The sequence below is a fragment of the Plecotus auritus genome (assembly GCF_963455305.1).
Source record: "Plecotus auritus genome assembly, chromosome: 2".
Lineage (NCBI taxonomy): Eukaryota > Metazoa > Chordata > Mammalia > Chiroptera > Vespertilionidae > Plecotus > Plecotus auritus.
The window spans coordinates 144238747-144263201 of record NC_137771.1 but is presented as its reverse complement, the minus strand read 5'-3'; the positions used below and the strand labels follow the sequence as shown (position 1 = coordinate 144263201).

The following is a 24455-nucleotide window of genomic DNA, read 5'->3' as shown; positions in this document are numbered from 1 at the left end:
CAGTACAGATGGTGTATGTTAGCTGGAGTCAGCATGGATGTGTCTTGTTTGACTGAAATTCTTATTGTAGTTTTAAATCACGACATTGGTATTTTTCAGAATGTGTTTGTTTCAGATTATTAGGGAAACTCTCAAGGTATCCCCTTGTTTCCCTATTGATAATCTAGAAGGAATGAAAATACGATGGTCTGAAGATAGTCTCAATTTCTGACAAAAGTATGGCCTACTATCAAGGGTTCAGTAAGAAGTAACACTTATTCTTTTAAATGTGAATGAAGATAATATGTATGAAATCTGAGGTTTAGATAGGTGAAGCTAGTCAGCTAGTCAGGATTCAAATCTAGATCTTTTGCTATGTTAAACGTATTGTTACTTTACAATTTTATCCATATTACTCTAAAGTTAAGAAAAATTAGATTTATAAAACCAATTAATATAATTCTAATATAGATTCTTTCAATATTTAATGGATCAAAAAGAACACATTTCTGTAACACTAAATTGATAAAGAACTTTTATATAAATTATTCAATCTCTGTTAAATTTTCTCTAAATCCCTTTTACGGTATAATTTGGTTGTAGTAATGGAAAAACTCAGAATTAACTTATCGAGTAGAAATTTATCATTTACAGCTTTCACAGTGTTCTTATCAAGTCTTGGCTGCCTCATTTTTCAGGGACCTGTTGATACAGAGAATGAGCCCTGGTGGTTCTGTCATCTTACAACGTTCACTCTCAGGGCAGAATGGACCCTGACCCCCTTTGCTCTCAGGTGTGCTTTGTTACATTTAAAAACGTTTTAATACACAGTGTACTAAAAATGCTTTTTCACAAATCTTGGAAATGATCTGGTATACATCAGTTACCTGCCGGTGATTAGGAAGAACAAAGTAAGAATGACAAGGAGAGTGAATCCCCCGACAGCCGCCGTGGCTATCACCAGGATCTGCCCCTGTTCCGCCGCCATGTCAGAAGCTGAAACACAGACACACAATTAAAATTTCGCGGGACGACATTTCATTACCAAATGTACTTCAGAACTTACAGCATGCCTGAAAACGTGGGAATGGATTCCCAAGGCCCCATCATATTTGCCCTTTATTGTGCGCACAGGATGCAAACCCAAAATAATGGTTTAAGATTAAGGTCATAACCCACAGCTTAACCCTTTCTTCTTTTTTCACAAAAATACCAATAAAGTGGAGAGATGCTTAATACCCTACCTCTTAAGATTAAGAATATATTGAAAATTAAATCAGCAGATGGACTGAAGTGTTTTGCTACATAATTGCTAATTTCTTTCCTTGAACACTTTGGTCAACAAACAAGGCTTTACACACTGATTTGTTGTTTGTTTCTACAGAGTGGGAACAGAATTACTGTCTTGTATACTTGAAACCTATATAATCTTATTAACCAATGTCACCCCAATAAATTTAATTTTAAAAGTGAAGCAGAAATAAAGATTTTATCAGGTGAAAAAAAAAAAAAGAATGCCTTTACATTTAATAGTGCTTAATTCAAATTTAAAGTTATAAACTCCACCTCCACAGCAAAAGGTATACATAGTTGATACTCAGATGTTTGACTGGCAGTAAGTAAGAATATGCTATTTAAAAGCTTCCTTTACTGATGAAAAGACTAGATAACATATGGCAACAACATATTACTTCTGTCACTGACAAAATCACTTCTTAAAATTGCATGGGCTGCCTTTTAGAAACCTTAAAAATATATTAGTTCAATTAGTTCATTAGTACTTCTTCTTGTATTACTGAAACTTTAATTGGATATAATTTTTTGGGGATAGGATATGGGCAGTTGCTTAATAACAATGGTAAGAAATCTGAAGCCCAGAGAAGTTAAAGAACTTGACCAAGCTCATGTATGATCATCACCAGAATTCAGGCTTCTAGATCATTGTTTTACTTTTTCCTTCCTATGCTATCAGTCACAGTAATAATTCAGTTAATTATCAATATTCTAAAATATCAAATCAATCAGTCCCTTTAATATCCTTTAACTTGAATATAGCTTGATTTTTATTTTGATCACTATAAAAATTCATTAACCTAATCTTATATAATAAAAGCCTAATATGCTAAGTGTCTGGTCATCCAGTCAGCCATTCAACCAAACAAAGCGTAATATGCTAATGATATGCTAAGGCCGCTCAACCACTCTCTGTGACATGGACTGACCACCAGGGGGCAGACAGTTGGCTGGTCGACCAGTCGCTATGATGTTCACTGACCACCAGGGGGCAGGCACTCTGACCAGTAGGCTAGCTTGCTGCTGGGGTCCGGCCGATTGGGACTGAGCTAGATGGGCCAGACATGCCCTGGAGTCCTGGTGGTCCCTCCCCAGCTGGCCAACCTCTTGTGTCCCTCCCTGGCCCTGATCGTGCACTGGTGAGGTCCCTCGGCCTGGCCTGTGCCCTCTTGCAATCCGGGACCCCTTGGGGGATGTCAGAGAGCCTGTTTCAGCCCCACCCTGCAGGCCAGGCCGAGGGACCCCATGTGTACCAGGCTTCTAGTCAGTTATAAGCAGCAAATTGAACCAAAGAAAAAATATAACTGACAAGCAAACCACTTAATTCTCTACCATATTAATTTATTAAACTTTAGTACTTTAAGACTTCTGCAAAGTAGCTCTTTCTCTGAGAATCAAGCATGCAGTATATCACATATAAATTTATATACAGAGTAATAACTTCCTCATAAAAATGCATGTCTACTAGAGAATATCTGAACCTTAAATGTTATTATTGAGTCAGTAAGAAACTAGACACAGCATTTAAGATCCCTCTTGAGAAATCTATATGTAAATAAAAACAAAAGTCATTTATGTTTAGTTTGCAATAAGAAATGTATTAAACCTTGGAATTAGACTTTAGTCACTATGATTTAATCAAGATATTTTCAGGCAATTTATTTGAATGTTGAGTTTTTAATCTGTACAGAGACAAGCTAAATAGTTGCATTTTATCCAATATATAATATAGTAAAGACTTTTTTCCTGACTGAATTTCCTAATCTTCAAACTAGCATTGATATCATGGGGATTAATGTATGCTCTAAAATGTCACATTTTCTCATTAAAATTATTGGAAAATACACTGTATGAAACAGATATTATAGAAAACAACATTAACTTTTTGAAGATAAAGAAAATGAAATTTAAAAAGAAGACATTATTTACTTAGCAATTGCTGAATTTATAAAATATGTAATATAGTTTAAGACTTTTAAACCTGGAGCATATATTTTCATGGTAGCCAGGTAGTAAGTAATTTATTGAGACCATGTATACAAAGTTCAGATGGAGGAGGAGATTATGTAATTGGGTGCCTTTTGAAAATCAGATTGCCTTGTTATAAAAAATTGTGTTGTCTTACTTGAGTAATAGCTTGGTAAACTGCCCATTTTACTAATATATCTTCTTTTTCACTCTTGTGATTACATATTTAGAACTTTGCTTTAATTGAAATTTTAATCGAATAACAGAATATGAAGTTGTGACACTGAAAAATGCACAGTCCTATCTAATTTCCTAAACCACTGCACTAGGAATCCTAAATCCTAATCTCCTTTGTAGAGAATAATAGTATATATATATATATATATATATATATATATATATATACACACACACACACACACACACATGTGTCATTTGAAAATAAGAGTGTATAATGTGATGCACTATTTTACTGGAAGTAAAAAGCTATGAATGATGGGATGAGATGATTATGAAAACATCCATATCATCATCATCTTCATCATCATGAACAACAGCTACTATTTATTTATTTATTTATTTATTATTTTTTTTTTTTTACTTTTTTTATATATATATATTTTATTGATATTTTACAGAGAGGAAGGGAGAGGGATAGAGAGCTAGAAACATCGATGAGAGAGAAACATCGATCAGCTGCCTCCTGCACACCTCCCACTGGGGATGTGCCCGCAACCAAGGTACATGCCCTTGACCGGAATCGAACCCGGGACCCTCCAGTCCGCAGGCCGATGCTCTATCCACCGAGCCAAACCGGTTTCGGCAACTACTATTTATTTAATAGCAAACTATCCTTTAGCACTATCCTTAGTGCTTCAAATTCATTATCCAATTTATCAGCACAATAGTTTTAATAGGTAAGTTCTATTTTATTCCTAGTTTAAGTGGTTATATATATAGGGTGTCCCAAAAATGTATACACTTTAACAGCTGATTGTTCAATTTTGAAAATGAAATGTATTTTAATAAACACTGCCTTTATAATTATTCAAAGTGTGTGCATATATTTTTTGGGGGACACCATATACTACTTGCCTGAGGTCATACTTCTTGTATACAGGAAAACTGGAAATCCAACTCTGATTTGTCAGGCTCCAAGCCCATACTATTGACAGTACATTGTACCACCATTTTCACTAGCAGAACAACTCAGCCGTGGGCAAACTATGGCCCACGGGCCGGATCCGGCTGTTCTATCCGGTTCTCTTGCTCTCCCCTCCACTCCTTTACTTTGAATTTATATTAGTTCACACAAACACTCCATCCATGCTTTTGTTCCAGCCCTCCGGTCCAGTTTAAGAACCCATTGTGGCCCTCGAGTCAAAAAGTTTGCCCACCCTTGGATCCAGCTATTTTGTATGCCCTGGAATAATCATAGCCTTGCTTGACCTTGGTTTCATGTATGTAAAATGAGATTGTTGAATTAAATATCCTTGTCACAATCTTTCAGAACAATTTTACTATGACATTGTGTTACAGATTTGCTAGTTGATATTTGGTTCCATACAGAATGTCCACTGAGACACTTGGTCCAGGCTAAAAAGTCCTTAATAACTGGTCATATTTGATCTCATCCAAAATGTCCATGGAGATATTTGTCCATGATTCATTAAATAATACATTTAACTTGTTAAAATTTTGTTTACGTTAATTTTATTATGATTCATGTACTAAGAGTAGACATTTTCAACAGGACCAAATATCAAGGACCAGCTGGCATGAATTGAATATGCTCATGGACATTTTTGATAGGACCAAATTTCAAGGACCTTTTGGCATGGACCAAGTGTCTCTGTGGGTATTTTGGATAGGGCCAAATATCAAGAACATTTTGGTGTGAACCAAATGTCTCTGCGGACATTTTGGGCAGGAACAAATGTCCTGAAGGATGTTATACATTATGCTACAATCAGATATTTGGAAGTATAAGGTTTGCCATGTGGAATAAGAGGAACACTCAGGACTTGCTGTAGCTCTTGGTCCTGATGGGGATAATTCCTACCTTCTTATCATATTGGTGTTGATCAATCACAGGGCCCTTTCTTTATCTCGTGATAAAGTCCAAAGCTCTTAACTTTGTTAAAAAGGCTCCATAAGAATGGCTCTAGTATGTATCTCCAGACTCATCTCTTATCATTCTCCAACCATACTGAATTTCTTCCAGTTGCTTGAATGTGCCAAATTTGCTCTCACGGTGAATTCCTATTTAATCCTCCTACTAAACTTCACATCATTTGTGAAGCTTTATTCACTAAAGTATCTGTAGTAAGTAGAATAATGGCATTCCCTTTACCCTCTCCCAATGAATTAGGTTAAGAATATCGATCCTTTTGGATTAACTGAGTGGGCCAAAATCCAATGACAAGTGTCCTATAAGGGACAGAAGAAGAGAAGACAAAGAGGAGACATCCATGTGAAGACAGAGACAGAGACAAGTTGTGCAGCTACAAGCCAAGCAATGCCTGGCGCCACCAGAAGCTTGAAGAGGCAAGGAAGGATTGTCTCCTAGAGCTTTAGGAGAGAGTGTGCTTCTGGCCTCCATAACTGTGAGAATAAATTTTTGTCATTTTAGGCCATGAAGTATGTGAACTGTTATAGTAGCCCTAATAAATGAATATAATAGTAGCCCTAAGAAACAAACGTAATATTCAAGCTATAAGGCCTGATACGTGAGTAAATGATTGAATAATTGTTTACATTGGATGATTCTGGTAAGAAAAGCTCAGATTAACCTCTGGGTAATCTGCATCCTCACTTTCCTCTTGATATGTACAGAAGATTTACCCTGAAGGTAACTAGACTATCTATGTGAAATAAGTCTACCCAGCATAATTTTAATTAGAAGAATCCAATTATTCTGTATGCTTAAAAATAATGCTACCCAGAAGGCAGGGGATACTTGAAAGTACAGATTTCCACATTTAATCAAATTGAGTAGATTAAGTTTAGAAATGTGAAGGTTAAGAACTTTTTAGTTCGTTCAACAAATGTTTATTGAGCACCCATGACAAGGCAGGCACTGAGATGGACACAGTGATGATCAAAGAAGACAGTTACTGCTTTCCTGGATTTACAATTTGCTGGGGAAGACAGACAATGAACACATAATTACAAGTGGAAGAACTTTTACAAAAGGGAAATTTCAGTGTGCTCTGGAAGAGAATAAGCAGCCCTGGTAGTGAGTCCACAGAGTGGGAATCTGGAAATATAATGTGTTAGATGAAGGAGGAGGAAGGGGGAGTTGTTCCTTGGTTAGAGGCCCCTAAGATTTTAATAATTTAACAGATATTTAGACAAATAAACCATGGAATTATCTACCAAACGGAAGTACAGTATAGCTACAAATTCCTCTGTGATGAAAACTTGTCTGTTAGCACCATCTATTCATTTTTCAATCCTGGGAAGATTATTTCTAATTAGTTTTGTAGAAGAAAATGAATACTATAATTTACTCACATTAAGTTACTCCATAGAGGGCAAAAGAAACACAATGAAATCCATATTAAGAAAAGAAGCGTATTGTCTGGCTGGTGTTGCTCATTGGTTGTGTCAACCCATGAACTAGGAGGTTGAAAGGGCGGGGAGAGACCGACTCCATGTTCCCTTTGTTCCATATCTTCCACCTCGTGGAGTCAGGTTCCCGCCCTAGAACCTCTCCAAGAGCCCAACCCACACTTTTGAATTAGCCAATAGAAATGCAAGGGGAAGGTAAGCCGCGCCCTGCCCCCATGTGCAACCTGATCCCGACCAATCAGCGGAGGCCACACTACCTCACCCCTCCTACCTCTCCCAGGCCCCCTATAAATCAGCGCGTTTGGGGGCTGACTCTCTCTCTCTCTCTCTCCACCTCGCAGCTGTGCCGGTGTGTGTGTGTGTGGGACTGAGCTCGAGCTAGCTCGATTAAAAGGCTCTTTGCTTTTGTGGTCTTTGGGGATGGTTGAATTCCAATCAGGGCACATGCCCATGTTGCAGGCTCAATTCCCAGTAGGGGGTGCGCAGGAGGCAGCAGATCAATGACTCTCATCATTAATGTTTCTATCTCTCCTATCCTCTCTTTGAAATCAATAAAAAACATATTTAATAAAAAAAGAAAAAATGTATTTGTGACTGGTGGTTGAAAATATCCCTTTGATTAATGGAATGAGGTTGTAGTCTTAGAAAAATATAAGTATATTAAAATGATACATTCTTTCTATGGGTTTGGAAAGAAGCACACTTCCTTAAGAGGAAGCAATTTCCAAAAAGAGTTGCAAAATTCTTACTGAACAAAGACTTAGCACCTAACAAATGCTTGGTATAAGTCAGGATGACATTATTAACTTAGGTTTACTTTAGTTATTCCTATTTAAAAAAAAACAAACCTGAAAAACTGAAGTCTTTACTTGGATTCCAAATACTTTAAAAACTATAAAAAATAAATATAATGTCTTCTGGAAAGTTTGAGAAAAAAAAACATTTTGGCTATTTTTAACCAGATAATTTTCTTCTATGGAGGCATAAGATTTTTGTCTCTTCATAATCAAAATTATTCTAGTTTATATTTACATTTCAAAGTAAAATCTGTCATTTATATTCTGTGTCATTTTCTGTGGAATCGCTTTTTAAAGTCAGCTCTTTTCTATTATGAACATCCTTTTAAAATAATTGAAGACAGCAGTTACATGATTCTGGGAGGAGGTGTCAGAATAAAGTATTTCTCAAAATGCTGCTCGGTGAATAAGTGGTGTATATTTGCTTCATATTCACATGTTTTATTTAAAACTTGCAATTCTTAATGAAATGTAAACATTTCAAGTGATATAATCTCATCATTTCACCAAAATGATTTTTTAAAACAAAGCAGAAATCTTAATAAAGTAATGGAATGACAGTGCCCAATAGATAAAATTAATCTTAAGGTTACTTGATAACCAATACAGAAAATTCTTAGCATTTTTTTTCCAGGAAAGAAAATTCCACTCTCGGGTCATCTATTATAATCAGGAATGATATAACCCTATGAAATGAAGCACATATATAAAGACATAGCAATATATACTGGAGACTAATCAATCTGTAAAATCTCAATACATAACATGGTCAATACAAGAGAGTGAGATATGAATGCAAGCTGAGGAAATGTTTCTCCTAGATGAACATAATCTTGTAATTTTATAGATAATGTTATTTTCTTGGCTACCTGGGCTTAAAAAGTGAGATCTTCATTGCTTTTACCTTTCCCTACAACTTTAGGTCCAGAGTCAAATCTTGATCATGTCCTATGTTATCTCGCCATTACCATGGGCACAGCCTCGTTTCAGGAATCAATCTCATATGAATAGGCTAGTTTTTGAATTTTCTATTAGATTACCTTTCCACAATGTTTCTTCCCAATTCATCCCACATTGGGTGGTCAGATAATTTTTCTTCAAAATAATAAATAAAAATATTTACTGTTATTCATATAATTTTCCAAGTATAGGTCTTTTATATCCTTGGTTCAATTTATTCCTAGGTATTTTTTTTAAGCAATTGTGAATGAGATTTTTTTTTAGCTTCCCTAGGGATCAAGGAGGATAGATGGAAGTGGAAGAGGCATAGAGGGGATAAATGGTGATGGGAAGATTAAATTAAATTAAAAATAAAATAAAATGTTCTAAGACACACACACACAAAATAGTCTTCTCCATTGCCTAGAGGGCAAAACCCATTGCAGTGGGTACACCGTTCTTAGAGATGTCCAGGCCTGAATCCTCCGACCCAGCTCTCACACAATTCTCTCTGGCTTCAGGTTGATCATCAATCCTGTCGTTCTTAAATTTCAAGTATTTCTTAGATTCAAAGTTCCTATTTTATTCTATTCTCAAAGTTCCAATGCTCATCTTATTACATACATTTCAATTCAGCTAGATGGTAACTTCAATTATGTGGAATGCAATGGCAACGGCATATTTGGTAATATTAATGCTTAAAATTGTTCTAGTTACCGAAATGATCCTTACACATTTGTATTTTGGCATTTATTCAGAGATAAATTAATAGAAAATAGCAGGAGTTAAAATCTTTATTTATGTATCCCTGCCTACGCTTTGAATGAGTAGATATTTAAAGGAAGAGGTATTGGCATGGTATAGTATTAACATTTTTCTTTTACTTTTCTTCAATATGTGATGCCATCTATGAACAGTGAAAATACCTCTAAGATTGGTTGGGGGGCGGGGAGAGAATGGTAAGAGATTTGCTGTTCTACTCAAGTAAGCCAGTTCTCAGATGGATGGAAACAAAGCTCATGGATCATTTCTGTTGAAGTAGAGACCCTACGATGGGATTATGCTTTTTCAGAAAGTGATTTCACAGCTGTGCTTTCTGACACTGCTCTGCCACTTTTTCAGAAACAATGCAACATGCTACATAAAACTGTGGCTACCTTGGGACACAGAAGATTTCAAGATTCATTCTTCTTGATGACCTTAATTTACTTGTCAGATAAAAATGCCAAATGACACAGGAATAATTGAAAAATGTAAGTTTGGTAGAAAATGTGGTGAGGCAGAAGCACAGGCAAGCAGTGCAGCACGATGAAATACTTTTTGTCTTTTTTTTTTTTTTTTAAAAGAGAGATTCCTTAATAAATGGTCAAGGTGCCTCAATAAATGGTCAAAGTGCCTTGCTGCAGGTAGGCTTCATGTGACAAATATCAAAGAACAGAGAAAGGAGAATGAAGCACTTAAACACCCAGAACTACTGTTAACATTTTAAATGTTAAGTATTTAATTTGTGATTGTCTATATTTCATATTGTTCCTGGCAGTTGAGATAGGTCTTTGATGACATATTTTTTTTGCAATTGAACAACTTATGTCTTCATACATAGATTTACATTTCATCCGTTTATTAAAGATTCAGTGTGGAATGGAATTTTCTTACAAATTTCATAAATTCCCTGGATCATTGACCTGGAACCAAAGATGTTCAAAATGAAATACTATTCAACATATACCATATTAATAGTGGGTATTTGCACATTGGCAGGCATATATATACATTGAAGTTATAGCTTCTTAATATAACTATTAGAATTATTTGAAGTAAATAGCTTATAATTAAATGTATTGCCATTAGAGATTACAAATTTCTAAGGTTTATAAACTCAAATATTTATTTATAGTCTATTTTTTTCATGGAAAAATATTTAATGAAAATAATCCTGATATAAAACACACATTATTTAGAAAAGTTCTAGAAAATTTATTGAGGAAATTCTCATTCATTAACTAATTATTCACTCAAAAACAACAAAAATATTATTAATTTAGAATTATTTTCAAGAAAATATGATTGTTTTACAAGTTAATCTCTCACTAAGTTTTGACTCAAGAGTGAGGCTTAGTATTATGATTCTGAAAATGTCAGAGTAAATACCCCTCTAAAAATGAACTGTAGGGGAAAAACTTCCTGACATACCCATTCCCAATTTCATGTAATATAAAACAGTGGTGTTTTATTTATTCATCTTTTAAACTAATATCCTTCGCGATATGATACTGATTATAGACAAATTTGGTATGTGTCATCTTGATAGATAGAAAGGTAAGTCTCTTCCTATATGCTGATGACTGGGTTTAATTTTCAACAACTAGAATTGATTTTTGGATACAAATAATTCTGCATCCTACTGCAGCCAGAAAGAACTGCATGTTATCAGCTTTATCAAAACTAAAATCATTTTCTCGGAGACAAAAGGCAATTGATCAAAACTCTACAAAACAAGACAACCTATTCCATTTTGTGCAAGGACACTTTTTCCATAGCTTATCCTGGAAAGCACACTGCAGAACTCTGCAGCTTAATATGACTTTTTCCATGGGGGCATTACTCCTCGGGAGCGTTTTTGATGATTTGGAACACCTGCTCTGAAAATTGTCCAGGCCACAATCATCTTTTTTCACCATATCCTGTGGTGTGGAACTCTGCACTTTCAGTCTAGAGTGTGCCTAATTGCGGGAGCAGATACAAATCTGCTTCCTAAGGACAATCTTTGCTTTGCCTGCAGCCTAATTCAGTGCAAATATGGGGAGGTTTTATATTTCCATGGAGAAAAATATTGTTTGGGTATCTTGGCTTCAATAGTAGAAAGATTTCTGTATTTCTTCACCTTATTTTCAAAGCATTTGCATAGTCTGCCAATATGAAAGTAGAGAATTCACATTCTAAGCCTTATTTAAGACTAACTTCGAAATTCTTAGTCATCACCTTTGAGGATATCTAATTAGTCCTGTCTGAAACTGTCTCTGCCCTCAGGGTAGAGCCTTGGAATACTGGTCTCTTAGGCCAACCACATTCTTTCAGGAATCTGGGATAAGGATTCACAGTCAGTTTGAATGTTTTGGTACATGGATTAAATGAAGGGAACATGTGAACTTGCAAGCTATGGGGCAGATCGATATCTTTTTCTAAATGGACATAGATGCAGGTAAAACTGATCCGTAGAGTGAGAAACAGAAATGAATGGCTGTGTTGACCAAGAATGGCAGCCTTTCATTTCGAGAGCCTTCCAGTTTCTTTTTTTTTTTTTTTTAAATAAATCTTTATTCAGATTATTACAATTGTTTCTCCTTTTTCCCCCCATAGCTCCCCTCCACCCGGTTCCCACCCCACCTTCTGCCCTTACCTTCCCCCCACACTGTCCTCATCCATAGGTGTATGATTTTTGTCCAGTCTCTTCCTGAACCCCCCATACCCCTTTCCCCCTGAGAATTATCATTCCACTCCCTTTCTATGCCCCTGATTCTATTATATTCACCAGATTATTCTGTTCTTCAGGTTTTTAATTCACTTGATTTTTAGGTTCACTTGTTGATAGATATGTATTTGTTGTTCATAATTTTTATCTTTACTTTTTACTTCTTCCTCTTCTTTAAGAATACCTTTCAGCATTTCATATAATACTGGTTTGGTGGTGATGAACTCCTTCAGATTTTTCTTATCTGTGAAGCTCTTTATCTGCCCTTCAATTCTGAATGATAGCTTTGCTGGGTAGAGTAATCTTGGTTGTAGGTTCTTGCTATTCATCACATTGAAAATTTCTTGCCACTCCCATCTGGCCTGCATAGTTTCTGTTGAGAAATCAGCTGACAATCGTATGGGTGCTCCCTTGTAGGTAATTAACTGTTTTTCTCTTGCTGCTTTTAATATTCTCTCTTTGTCTTTTGCTCTTGGCATTTTAATTATGATGTGTCTTGGTGTGGTCCTCTTTGGATTCCTTTTGTTTGGGGTTCTGTGCGCTTCCTGGACTTGTAAGTCTATTTCTTTCACCAGGTGGGGGCAGTTTTCAGTCATTATTTCTTCAAATAGGTTTTCAGTATCTTGCTCTCTGTCTTCTTCTGGCACCCCCATAATTCTGATGTTGGTACGCTTGAAGTTGTCCCAGAGTCTTCTTACACTATCTTCAACTTTTTGGATTTTTTCTTTTTGCTTTTTGCTTTTTTAGTTGAGTGTTTTTTGCTTCTTTGTATTTCAATTCTTTGACTTGATTCTTGTGTTCCTCTAGTCTGTTTTTGGGTCTCTGTATAATATTTTTTATTTCAGTCAGTGTATGTTTAATTTCTAGTTGGTCCTTTTTCATATCTTCGAGGGTCTCATTATATTTATCGGCCTTTTCTAGGATATTCTTGAAAAGCCTTATAACCGTGGTTTTGAATTCTATATCCAGTCGTTTGTTTTCCTCCATTTCTTTCGTTTGTGATCTGTTTCTTTGACGCCGCATTTTCACTGCTTCCCTGAGTTGGTAGGGTAAATTTGTGTGCTAGTTTCCTATATGGCCCAGTGGGTCGGCCTCCCCAGTTAACCTGAGGTGGACACTCTTGGTGCACTCCTTTGTGGACTGTGTGTACAGCCTTGTTGTAATGAAGTCTTGATTGTTGTTGGTATCACTGGGAGGAATTGACCTCCAGGCCAGTTGGCTGTAAGGATCAGCTGTGTCTATGCTGGGAGAAGTTCGGTGCTGGAGACAGCCTTATAGGATTAGACTTGCCAAATTGCAATAGCCTCTGTGCTCAGCTTGGATGGGGTGGAGTCTCAGGGCAGAGCAGACAGTCTTGGCTTCCCGTCAGCCTTGCCCTTGCGCGCACTCATAGACCTCTGCCTTCCCCAGCTCCTGGGTCTCCGCCCGAGAGTCCAGACTCCCCCCACAAGAGCGTGGGTCCCCAGGGGCTCGCCCGGAACTGGGGTTCAGTGCAGTCAGAACTGGGGTTCAGTGCGGTCGGGGTCTTCCTTCCCCCTTCTGCCAGAGAAAGTCAGCCAGGATCTCAGCCACCCTTCCTCTCTGCGCGCACAAAGACCCTTTGCCGTACCTCCAATTCTCTGTGAGCTTTTCTCTTTCCTTCTAGTTGTAGAATTTTCACTCAGCCAGCTTTCCTGTGGTTCTGGATGGTGTCCGTTCTGTCTTTTAGTTGTAGTTTTGAAATTGTTGTGTCAGTCAGCAGTTTAGGTGCTTACCTATGCCGCCATCTTGGTTTTCCTTCGCCTTCCAGTTTCTTGAAGTCTAGGTTTATTACACAGTTCCACCGCAGTCCTGTCTGGAAAATTCCTGTATCTTTTTTTGTTAATCTGGCTCATGATATATTTGATACTTGGAATTAAGGGACTTAGAGTATTCCCATTTTTAGTTCCTGACCGAAGGACAAAATATTTAGAGAATAAATTTGAAGGGTTATTCTTTTCATTCACTTCCTAGTCATATTTTCCCCTTTTGAAGTCTTTATGCAGGTGATGTACTCAGTAACCTTTCTTTCTCCTTCCTCTCACTTTCACCATGGAAACATCATCTTCAGTTAGGGACACTTTACCTTGTATCTGCGTTACCAAAAGCTGTGGTCAGAAGACACCATATGAAACAAACAAACAAATGGATGTATTTGTCAAAAAAACTCTGCCTGAGGCATTACCCTAAATGGCCTCTATCTTTCCACAGCCTTTGTGCTTCCTATGATGAGGGCCTGGTCACTCCTCCACCCCTGGGTGCTGCCAGAGGCCCAGAGGCAGGGCTGGCACACATGTGGTGCATCTCTGGTCATAATTATCAAATGGAACGCTGCTTCCTCTTGTTGTTGTTGTTTTTTTAAGATTTTAAGTTGATTTTTAGAGAGAGAATAAGGGAGAACGAGAGAGAGAAAGAAACATGGATGTGAGAGGGAAACGTTGATCAGTTGCTTTCCGTACGTCCCCTACTGGGGATCAAACCTGCAACCGGAATATGTGTCCTGACCAGGAATCAAAGTAGCAACCTCTCAGTGCACAGGATGATGACCAACCAACTAAGCCAGGGCTCCCTCTGGTTTTTATGGATCAACTTTCTACTCCTAGCTTTAATTTATTAAACATTTTGTATATGTGTTTTATGCTGCCTCAAATATTTTTAGGAAAAATGGAAATGCAAGCAAAATAATCAACATTCCTCTAGTTAGTCGAGCTTTCTGAGAAAGCATCCCAATCAAAATGAAGAGCAATTTAAATATACTAAGATGCAGATTTATTAACATACATATGTTAACATATATTTGGAAAAAGTCAGGCCACTTACTACTTAAAACATTCAGCTTTTTTCCTAGAACATGAAATGTGATGATACTTATAATACTCTATTTCTAATGTGTGATATCAATGACTTAGATAAGTTATATACATGTTTGGGTATGTTCTATTAAACAACATTCTTGGTTAAGTAATTTTGGATGGTTAACCCAAAAATTTCATTTATATTCCTTTTTAAAACACAATACTTACCAGATTGATTAATTCATGTGCTAAGTTCTTTTTTTTCTGGCAATGGAGGTGCTTATATCTAGCTTCAAGTGAGTTTTTCTATATTGCTTTCTTCTGTCGATTGACAAAAAGTATCTTTCTAATTGTTATTTTCCAAACTGAGCTTTGCCATTCTTTACTTGTCCTGATCTCCCAACTTCTACAGTATAAACTATGGGAAGCCTTAAGCTAAGGGTATGTATGCGGCTTCCTTAACTATCTTCCCAGTCATGGACCAAGTAGGATGCTCCATCTCTCCTTACAAATGCAAGTCCTTGGGCCTTGGAGGCCTCTGGAGATCAGTGACCAATGCAAAGATAGAATTACCCCATCGATTCCTTATTTACTCACTCTTTACCTTTTCTTCCAGTAAAGTATTTCTTCCTCCATTTTAAAAACCTTGGGGGGAATTGGTGACATGAACACAGTTTCATGTACAGAAGGTTTTGTTATTTTTTAAATAAAAACTCATTAAATTTATCTTACCTTATTCTATTAATAGTAATCTCAAGGGTAATGTAAGTCTGATCATGAATAATGTATTTTTACAACCTTTAAAAATACTGCTGAATTCAACTAAGAAATTGTAAAGGTACATAACTTTAAAAATGTGTGTTAATTGGGTATCTTAACTGCATATTTTTGGTAAATACAATTTGAAATATGTCATCCCAGAGGACATTTAATCATGAAGAGAGAGAGAAAATGACAAAAAGACAGCTAGCTAGTTATATAAAGGTGCACGAAGCTCCTAAGATCTATAAATACAATGAGAAATGAGTCCCTAATGGACAAGAAGTAACTTTCAATGATTTAACAAGTATGTTATACTCCTGGCCCATGGGTCACATGCAGCCCACAACAAATATTTTTGCCAATATACTAATATAACGGTACATAAGAAACATTTTAATAAAATTTTCATAACTTAATTTTTACAATATCCTGTTATACATAACTAGAGGCTCAGTGCAAGAATTTGTGCATAGGTGGGGTCCAGCCAGCTGGAGGGAAGGGCCATGGGAGGTTGGCTGGCCAGCCCTGCCCCCGATCGGAGTGGGGGGGGTCTATCAGGGATGGGGCCAGCTAGGGAGGCCCTGCCCCCTGGTTGAACTCCCAGTCGAGGGGATAATTTGCATATTTGCTTTTTATTATAAAGGATTATTAATAACAAACTACAATGTTTGCTAATGACTGATTACTATAATTGTGTTGCATTCATTTCCCTTTAAGCGCCTTATATGCAGGCGCACCATTTCTCTCCACTAATGCTAGCAGCGAATATTTTAGCAGCCGATTGCCATGTCATTAGTCTCGTACTGACTTGTTTGGTGTGTGCAACAGGAAATATTTCAGTTTCAGAGAACAAGAAAAATAGATTTATTTGTGTTACACTTATTAATTTGTGCAGTTATTCAGTGTCTTGTAAGTAAATGTTCAAGAAAAAATATTAATTTTTATTAAAATGTTCTGTTATTTATTTTTTAAATATATTTTTATTCATTTCAGAGAGGAAGGGAGAGGGAGAGATTGAAACATCAATGATAAGAGTCATTGATTGGCTACCTACTGCATGCCCCCTACTGGGGATCAAGCCCACAACCCTAGCATGTGCCCTTGACTGGAATCGAACCTGGGACCCTTCAGTCCACAGCCAGACGTTCTAACTGAGCCAAACCAACTAGGGCTAAAATGTTCTATTATATTATGTTAACAGCTAGAGGCCTGGTGCACGAATTTGTGCATGGGTGGTGTCCAGCTGCCCATCCCAATGGAGGCTGATCAGGGCTGGGTCGGCAGTGGGGAGGGGATGTGGGAAGTTGGCCGGCTGGCCCCTGTCGGCCTCCATTGGGGTGGGCGGATGGACCCCACCCATGCACGATCTGGGTAGGGGGCCAGCCAGGGGGAGGGGCCACAGGGGCCAGCTGGGGCAAGGAGCCTCAGGCGGTTGGCCAGCGGGTCCCCCCCATCAGGGTGTGGGGGGGGGGGCTGATTGGGGGCCAGGCCAGTTTGGGGGAGAGACCATGGGAGATTGGGGGGGCTGACCGGGCCCCCAATCGGGCCGGTTGGCCACCCTAGTGCGCATCATAGCGATCGGTTGTTCCAGTCATTCCATTGTTCTGATCACTTGGCATGCATATATATATATATATATATATATATATATATATATATATATTACTCATTTATTTCAGCATTATTCTATAGAAATAAACCTACGTTTCTGTGAAAATTGAAGCTTTTATTTTTTTGTGGCTCACATACACTTAAACCTTGTTTATTTGGCCCATGTTAGCCTTTGAGTTTGACATGCTTGATTTAGAATGATTCAAAAGGAATTTTGAGCTGCAGTTCAGAACATGAGAGAAAAAAGAAGAACACACTTAGGGCAATTACATAACTCCAAGTCTTTTTGGTATGTTCCCACTTGGTGCTTTTTTTTTTTGCTAAGCAACTTGGATTCATTTGTGAAAGGATGGAGTAGCCCTTTTCTAGTCATTATGCAGGGTAAAAATGTGATTTTATAAAAGTTCAATATTCTCAAAACTGTATCTGTCCCATAATTTGAAAAAGTAAAATCCTCCCTCAAACAAGATAGTCTGGGCTTATCACTTATAGAATAGTATAACTAACTAAAATTCGTGCACTGGGGAGAATCCTTCAGACCAGCCTGCCCCCTCACCATCCGGGAGCCCTCAGGGGCTGTCCTACTGACTGCTTAGGCCTGTTCCCCATGGGGAGCGGGCCTAAGCCGCAGTCTGGCCTCCCTCTGTGGGAGGTGACCGGTCGATCAGGGGAAGGCACCACCCCACCACCCCCTCGCTGCTGCTGCCTCTGGCCTCCCTCTACGGAGGCGACCGGGCTGATCAGGGGAAGGCGATGCCCCATCACGCCTCTACTGCAGCCACTGCCAGCCACTGCGGCTGCCTGAGCCTTGGCCCTCGCAGCCACTGTGGCTTGCCTGAGCCTCAGCCCGGCCCTGGCAGCGGCAGCTGCCATCCGTGGCTTGCTTGAGCCTCAGGCAGCCGCTGCTGCTTTGTCCGGAAGGATGTCCGGAAGACGTCCGCTCTAATTAGCATATTATCCTTTTATTAATATAGATACCTATTCTGAGCCAAATATAATTTTCAATATTAAGCTAAGTTTGATTTCTCTTTGGATTGCTTATTCCTGTGCAAATTGGTGGAAGAGTACTTTAACTGTTAAAAAATTTATAGTGGAATAGGTAAACATAAGTCTTGTCATTTTTACTTAAAAACTGAAGAGGATCCACAGAAGGTACTATAAGGGAATTTTCTAGCCAGAATTACATTCTTTTTTTGCTTTTTAAATTTTTTTCTTCCTTCTTTATGGAGATGAGTGGCAGTTGATTCACAGTACAGGCTCCTTCAAAAATCATACTGGCCTAAGGGAAGACGTCTTTCTCAGAAGAAGGGTAGTTATTACTCTAATAACAAACACTTTCAGAGTGCTTACACATGCTGTCTGCAGTCTTAGACACTTTCAATGTATTAACCTTTTAAATCTTCACAACAATCATCTGAGATAGTAGTATTGTCTCTACGTTGTAGATGGTGAAACTGAGGCTCAGAGAGGTTAACTTGCCATGGTTATGCGTACAGAAGTGGCAGAATCAGACTTTAAGTAGAGACAGCCTAGTTCCAACGTTTGAGTTTATAACCATTCTGCAATATTGTCTGTTGGCACTGAGACCTTTATTGATTTAAGCATTTAAAAGAAAAGTGGCCCAACCCATAAATAATTTGATTACCATAGAAATGGGAAGGACAGTGGTTCTGGATCCACAGGATGATGTGGTAATGGGACTGATGGAGGTTCCCTGACTTGCCTACTGTGCTGGTTAAGATCTGGTATCTCAGAAATTTGAGTGTGGAGTGTCCTTGGCTGAATCCAGTTCTCCAGTACTTAAGCCCTGGAGGCCAGCTCATTTTGGGGAATCTCACTCACCTTTGTAAATCACCTATAAAATTAAACTAACACCAAGACTAGCCAACTAGTCTTAAGGGTAAGCTTATAGTCATGAAGAATAAATGTCAAAGAAAAGAATCAGGGAATGACTTGATTACTACAATAGGATCTCTACATAATAAAGAAGATAATAAAGAATACTGTTTTGTGTTTTAAAACAATTTGGAAGTTGTATGATAGAATTTTAGAGTTGAAAATAAATACCAATAATGTCAGTATTAAAATCAACATTTCCGAGCTCTAACCACATGAGTACGTACTGGAAACTCTGCTAAGTACTTTACATGCATTGAATCATTACATATGTGTAAGAACACTAGAAAGTGGGTGACGTTCATATCCTCATTTTTTAAGATGTGGAAACTGAGGCACAGAGTGGTTAATTGACTTATCCAAAGTCTGATACCTACAAGTGATAGGGTCAAGATCAAAATTCAGGGTTAAGTCCAAAGGTTCAGTTTTTGACCAAAATTATTCTTCACTAGTTTTCTTTAGCTGTCTCTTTATTTGCAGAGTATCTGCCAAATTGAATTGCATGAATTAGTTGCTATCATGAAGAATTTCCTTGTTCTTTCTGCTTATTTATATTCTTCCTTTTTTTCAAGGCCAAGTTTAAGGCCCTCCTCCATGCAGTTTTTGCCAGCTGTCTAGCTCGCAGTAATAATTAGGATTATAGTGATAGTTAATATTTAATGATCACATTGGAGATAGGCACTCCCTATCCTCCTCCTCATCTTTGCGCTTCTCCAAAGCACCTGTTATCATCTGTCTGATATGTGGTTTTCTGGGACACAGATTCTGCAATGGAACTTTGCATGTAGCAGTTTTATTGAGGAGTCACCTCAGCATGGACATGTCGGGGAGTGAGAGAACCAAAAATGAGGGAATGGAGCAGTTGAACAGTGACATGGTAACTACAAAATCTCAGCGGACATCAGGGAGTTCTGAGCTGAGATGGCCCTTCTGAGTTGCCCTGAATGAACAATGAGACTAATCTTTGTACCTCACATTGGCCAGTCCTGGATTCTGCCTGGCCCCTGGGGAGAGGGACTGACTGAGCACGCAGCTCCTTTTTGAGCCAGCAATGTCTGGTAAACAATTCAGTAATGAGCCTTCAATGGCAGCACTCCCATTAGTGAAGAGAGTAAGTACCTGGGTCCTGAAGGGGGGATCTAGGTAACATACCATCCCTCTGTAGCTTTTATTTGTTTGTTGTTTTCCTCTCTCCTCTCTAGAATGTATTCTCTAGCATATGAAGGGTCTTTGTCTATTTCTGCTAAATCCATTGCAGGTAGAACAGCACTTAGTACAGAGTACAGACTGGGTTCTCAAAAATGTTTGTTGAATGAACCAGTGTACACACAAATGAAAGCATTTCTAGTTTACTGATGAGGACACGAAAGCCTAAACAGACTAAATTGCTTTCTATAGGTCTTACTACATAGGGGGTAGTCTGGCCTAAGTCCCTAATCACTTCACTAGGAACTGTCCCATTTTTAGAGCAAAGGAAGATAATTTAGCTCATTTCCTTTATTTTATTGAGGACAAATTAATGTCTAGAATGAAGAATCCTCATAAGCCAAAATACCAATTGAATCGTCTAATTGAATATATCATTTTGACTTTACCTATTAGAACATACAACCAAGTAACCAGCCTGGGACAAGCCCCATGACACCTTTGTGTGGCAGAGTAGTTGGTGTCTAACTTTGCTAACATATCACCTTTGCCTTTATGATATCTAGATTCGTGAAGTTTCCCAGATAACTGAATTTCTAAGACTTCTGAAACAGACCAATTATTGTAGAGTTTGAGATGGGATGGCTGAGCTCCAGTTTCTTAGGAGGCTCAGTGAACAGGTTATTTTTTACTGTCTTGAAAGTCCAGAGACCAAATATGAACTGTCAAGGAGAAATATGCAGGCTTACATGCTGGCAGAGAGCAAGCATGTGTTAGAATTTAATAATTCCCAAGGTTCCAGCACCTTCGGTAGGTGAATCCTTAAGGCCAAAATTGTCTCTAGGGAATTTTGAAATTATGACAGCAATCGGTGTGACAGTGAAAAAGATATTTGGAAGGTTTTGTTTTTAGTGTGAATAAAATGAAGGTGAGGAAGTAATTAGATGTGTTAGCAATGGTTCCAGAGCAGTCAGTTATGGGAAACTCACTCTGACTTCTTGCCTGTCTCCAAAACTACAGATAACTGGAAGAAAAAAACAAAACACAAAAAACCTGAAAAACAAACAAAAACTAAAAAAAGAAAAGAAAAAGAGAGAGAAGGTTTTAGCCACAGTAACAAGATAAGGGATGGCATTGCATGGCCCCTGCCTAAGACTCCAGCTCTTATTTCCTGTACCGAGATCATCACCCCCATCACTTCTTACCCCTACCTGCCCTTGTCCTCTGACGAAACTGCTGGGTCTCTAACTATATGTCCATCAGATCACATGGAGGGCTTGTGCTAACAGAATGCTGGGACCCACCTCAGACTGAGTAGGTCTGGGGTGGGGTCCGAAAATTTGCATTTCTAATATGTTGCTGATGTTTCTGGTGCAGGGCCCACATTTTGAGAACCATGGATCTAGCCTTACTGGAATTCCTTCAGTTACTAGAAAGTTTCATACTCTCTTTTATCTCTACACCTGCACCCATGCACCCATAAGAGAAGAAAAGCTCTCTAATACTCTTACCCCACACCCCCATCTCACCCTCCATCCCTATCATTTTCATGGCCAACTTTTATTTAACTTTAAAGTCTCTTTCAATGTATCACTTCTTTTCGGAAGATTTTCTAGTCATCCACCTTATGACCATTTCTCTGAATTCTTTTTCTGACAGGTTGCTTGCCTCTATTTTATTTACTTCCTTTTCTGGTGATGCCTGCTTTTCTTTCATATGTGGGCTGTTTCTTTGTCTCCCCGTGGTCTCTCTTCTCCGGGTGTCTGCTTATGTAGTTCTCTCTCTCTCTCTCTTTTCGCTGGGTGGTGTTGTAGATTCCTGGGATTTTTAGGCTTCCCATAACATCCACTCTCCCCTTCCTGGAAGCATTTCTAGATGATAGTTTGGGTTTTTCTCCTTGTGTTCTCATAACATCACACATAATCCTTTATTATAATCTTGTTTAATTTTCTGAACCTCTCATTAGCTTTTGTGAAAGCAGGACATAAGTTTATTCCTTTTATCTTTGAATCCCCAGAGCTTGCCTCTATATCTGGCCCATCCATTAATATTTTTTATTGAGTTAAGGATTAAATAAATAAACACAACATTCTTCTGTTTATTTTCACTGTTGCTGCTTCCTTTCAAGTGCCCTTCACTTTCTCTCTCATTATGTCAAATTTCAGAACAAAATTTATTAAAATTTAGAAATAAACCCTGTTCACTTCCAAGGATAAGAACTCATGTAACAATATTAAAAACATTGCCAATTTCATTTTTTTTCATTTCAGAATGAGAACAGGAAGTGTGTATAAATACAGAATATATGAATATATATATATATATATATATATATATATATATATATATATATATACATATATATGCTAATTTCAGTAAGTAATATTGCAATGTTTACCTTTTACAGATCTGGCAAAATTGATGTTGAAAAAAAACATTTAGTCTTCTCTGGTTTTGTATCCAGCAAATATAAGATAACTACTTAATTTAAAAATAACTGTAGTGCAAGAGCATTTTTTAAAGGATGCTCAGTTTTTCAAAAGCATAAAAGAATATAAAATTCAGTTTGTGTGAATCAGCTATTTTATATCCAATGGTAAAGTTGCCATATTCTGCAACTTTGCCTATTGTTACAGCACAGTAATGTGCTCACGCATGTCACACTCTGGTTTGTGCATACACAGCTGTATCTTTTAAAAGTCTCCTGCTATTTTGCCAAGGATTCTTGTTACTCAATTTAAATTCACTGAAATACTATTTCTGTTGAAAAAGTAAAGTGTAATGCAACTTAATTCTCAGGCTTCTTAATTCTCCACACAGGTCTTGGTAGAACTGACTGGATGTATTTTATAAAATCTGTCCATTCAGTATTGTGACTTCACAATGAGATATAGCAAAAACGGACACCTTGCATTGGGGTAGCACCAATTTTAAAGATGTTACATTAGATAAATTAAAATTATTTTTATTTCATACTGTTCAAATAAAAATTCAAACTATGTCTATGTTTTTATATAGGCAGGTAATATTTAGTATTTACGTATTTTGTATAAAATACTTTTCATCTGACTTGGGCATTTTAACAACTCTTTCATTGAACTCTCACATTTTTCAGCTCTGGAAAACGACAAATTATCATGTGCATAGAAATCAATTGGAAATAGGAAGTAAAGCTGGGAACAAAGGCCTTGCGCTGCATCCTCCTGGCAGTCTGTAACTTCCCAAAGGACACTTCCTCCCGGCATCGTGCTTTCTACCCTTTTCTTCTAGGAAGCTATGTATCTCCACTAGCAGCACTCTACAGCGAGCTGGACCTCCCCTACTACTTTAAGACATGATTTCAGAAGTAACACTGAGCAACACAATACTCCTGATCCTGTCTTGAGTTTACTAGTAGTACATGGTTGTGCAACAGATGAAAGTGAAAGGTTAACCATAATTAAGAATCACACCAGCAGTTATGAATAGGCTCCATGTGTTTATATTGAGATTAGGGTTTTTTTCTTCACTTTGACCTTGATGCTTTTCTGACAGCTAAAATATGCTGTTAAAAAAAACACTTCAAATTATAAGTCAATAAAGCTGATTTGTGTTATCTTGAGACAGCTTAAATCCTCAAGTACTAATATTTTTTCCCCTAAATTTGGAGCAATTGAAATGTCTAAGAAACATTTTTGCTCTCTAGAAGAATTCAAGGTTGTAAAGTCAAACAGCTTGACAGAAAAATTCAGGCAATTTATATGATGGCTGATAGAAAGAATGTATCTCATTTAAAATCAAGTCAATTTAAAATTAGACTTTGAGAATGACATAAATAAGGAATTCTTATAAGAGTCTCTAGAGTGGTTTAGTGGTGAGTTTCTTCAAGACAGAGAACATAAATTATTTAACTTTGTGTGTTTTTTTTCTCCAGCTTTATTGAGGTATAATTGATAAATAATAACTATACATATTTATGGTGTACAACATAATGTTTTGATAAAAGTATTCATTGTGGAATTATTGTCACAATCAAACTAACATATCTATCACCTCATGTAGTTGTATGTGTGTGTGTGTGTGTGTGTGTATGCTGAGACAATTGAGACCTACTCTCTTACCAAATTTCAAGTATACAATACAGTATTAAATATAGTCATAATATTTTACATTAGATTTCTAGAATTTATTCATCCTGCATAATTTGACCAGCATTCAGCATATTGC

The 24455-nt window shown here is 37.5% G+C and overlaps 1 protein-coding gene across 3 annotated transcripts in view; it reads right to left on the bottom strand.

Annotated features, from left to right (window-relative positions):
- EPHA6 (EPH receptor A6) overlaps nucleotides 1-24455 on the bottom strand; it is a 1057231-nt gene that overhangs the window by 329177 nt on the left and 703599 nt on the right. For all 3 annotated transcript variants that reach the window (XM_080654948.1, XM_080654950.1, XM_080654949.1), the window contains one exon: nucleotides 867-975. In XM_080654948.1, coding sequence (XP_080511074.1) covers nucleotides 867-975 — 109 coding nt within the window. The remainder of the gene's footprint in view (nucleotides 1-866; nucleotides 976-24455) is intronic.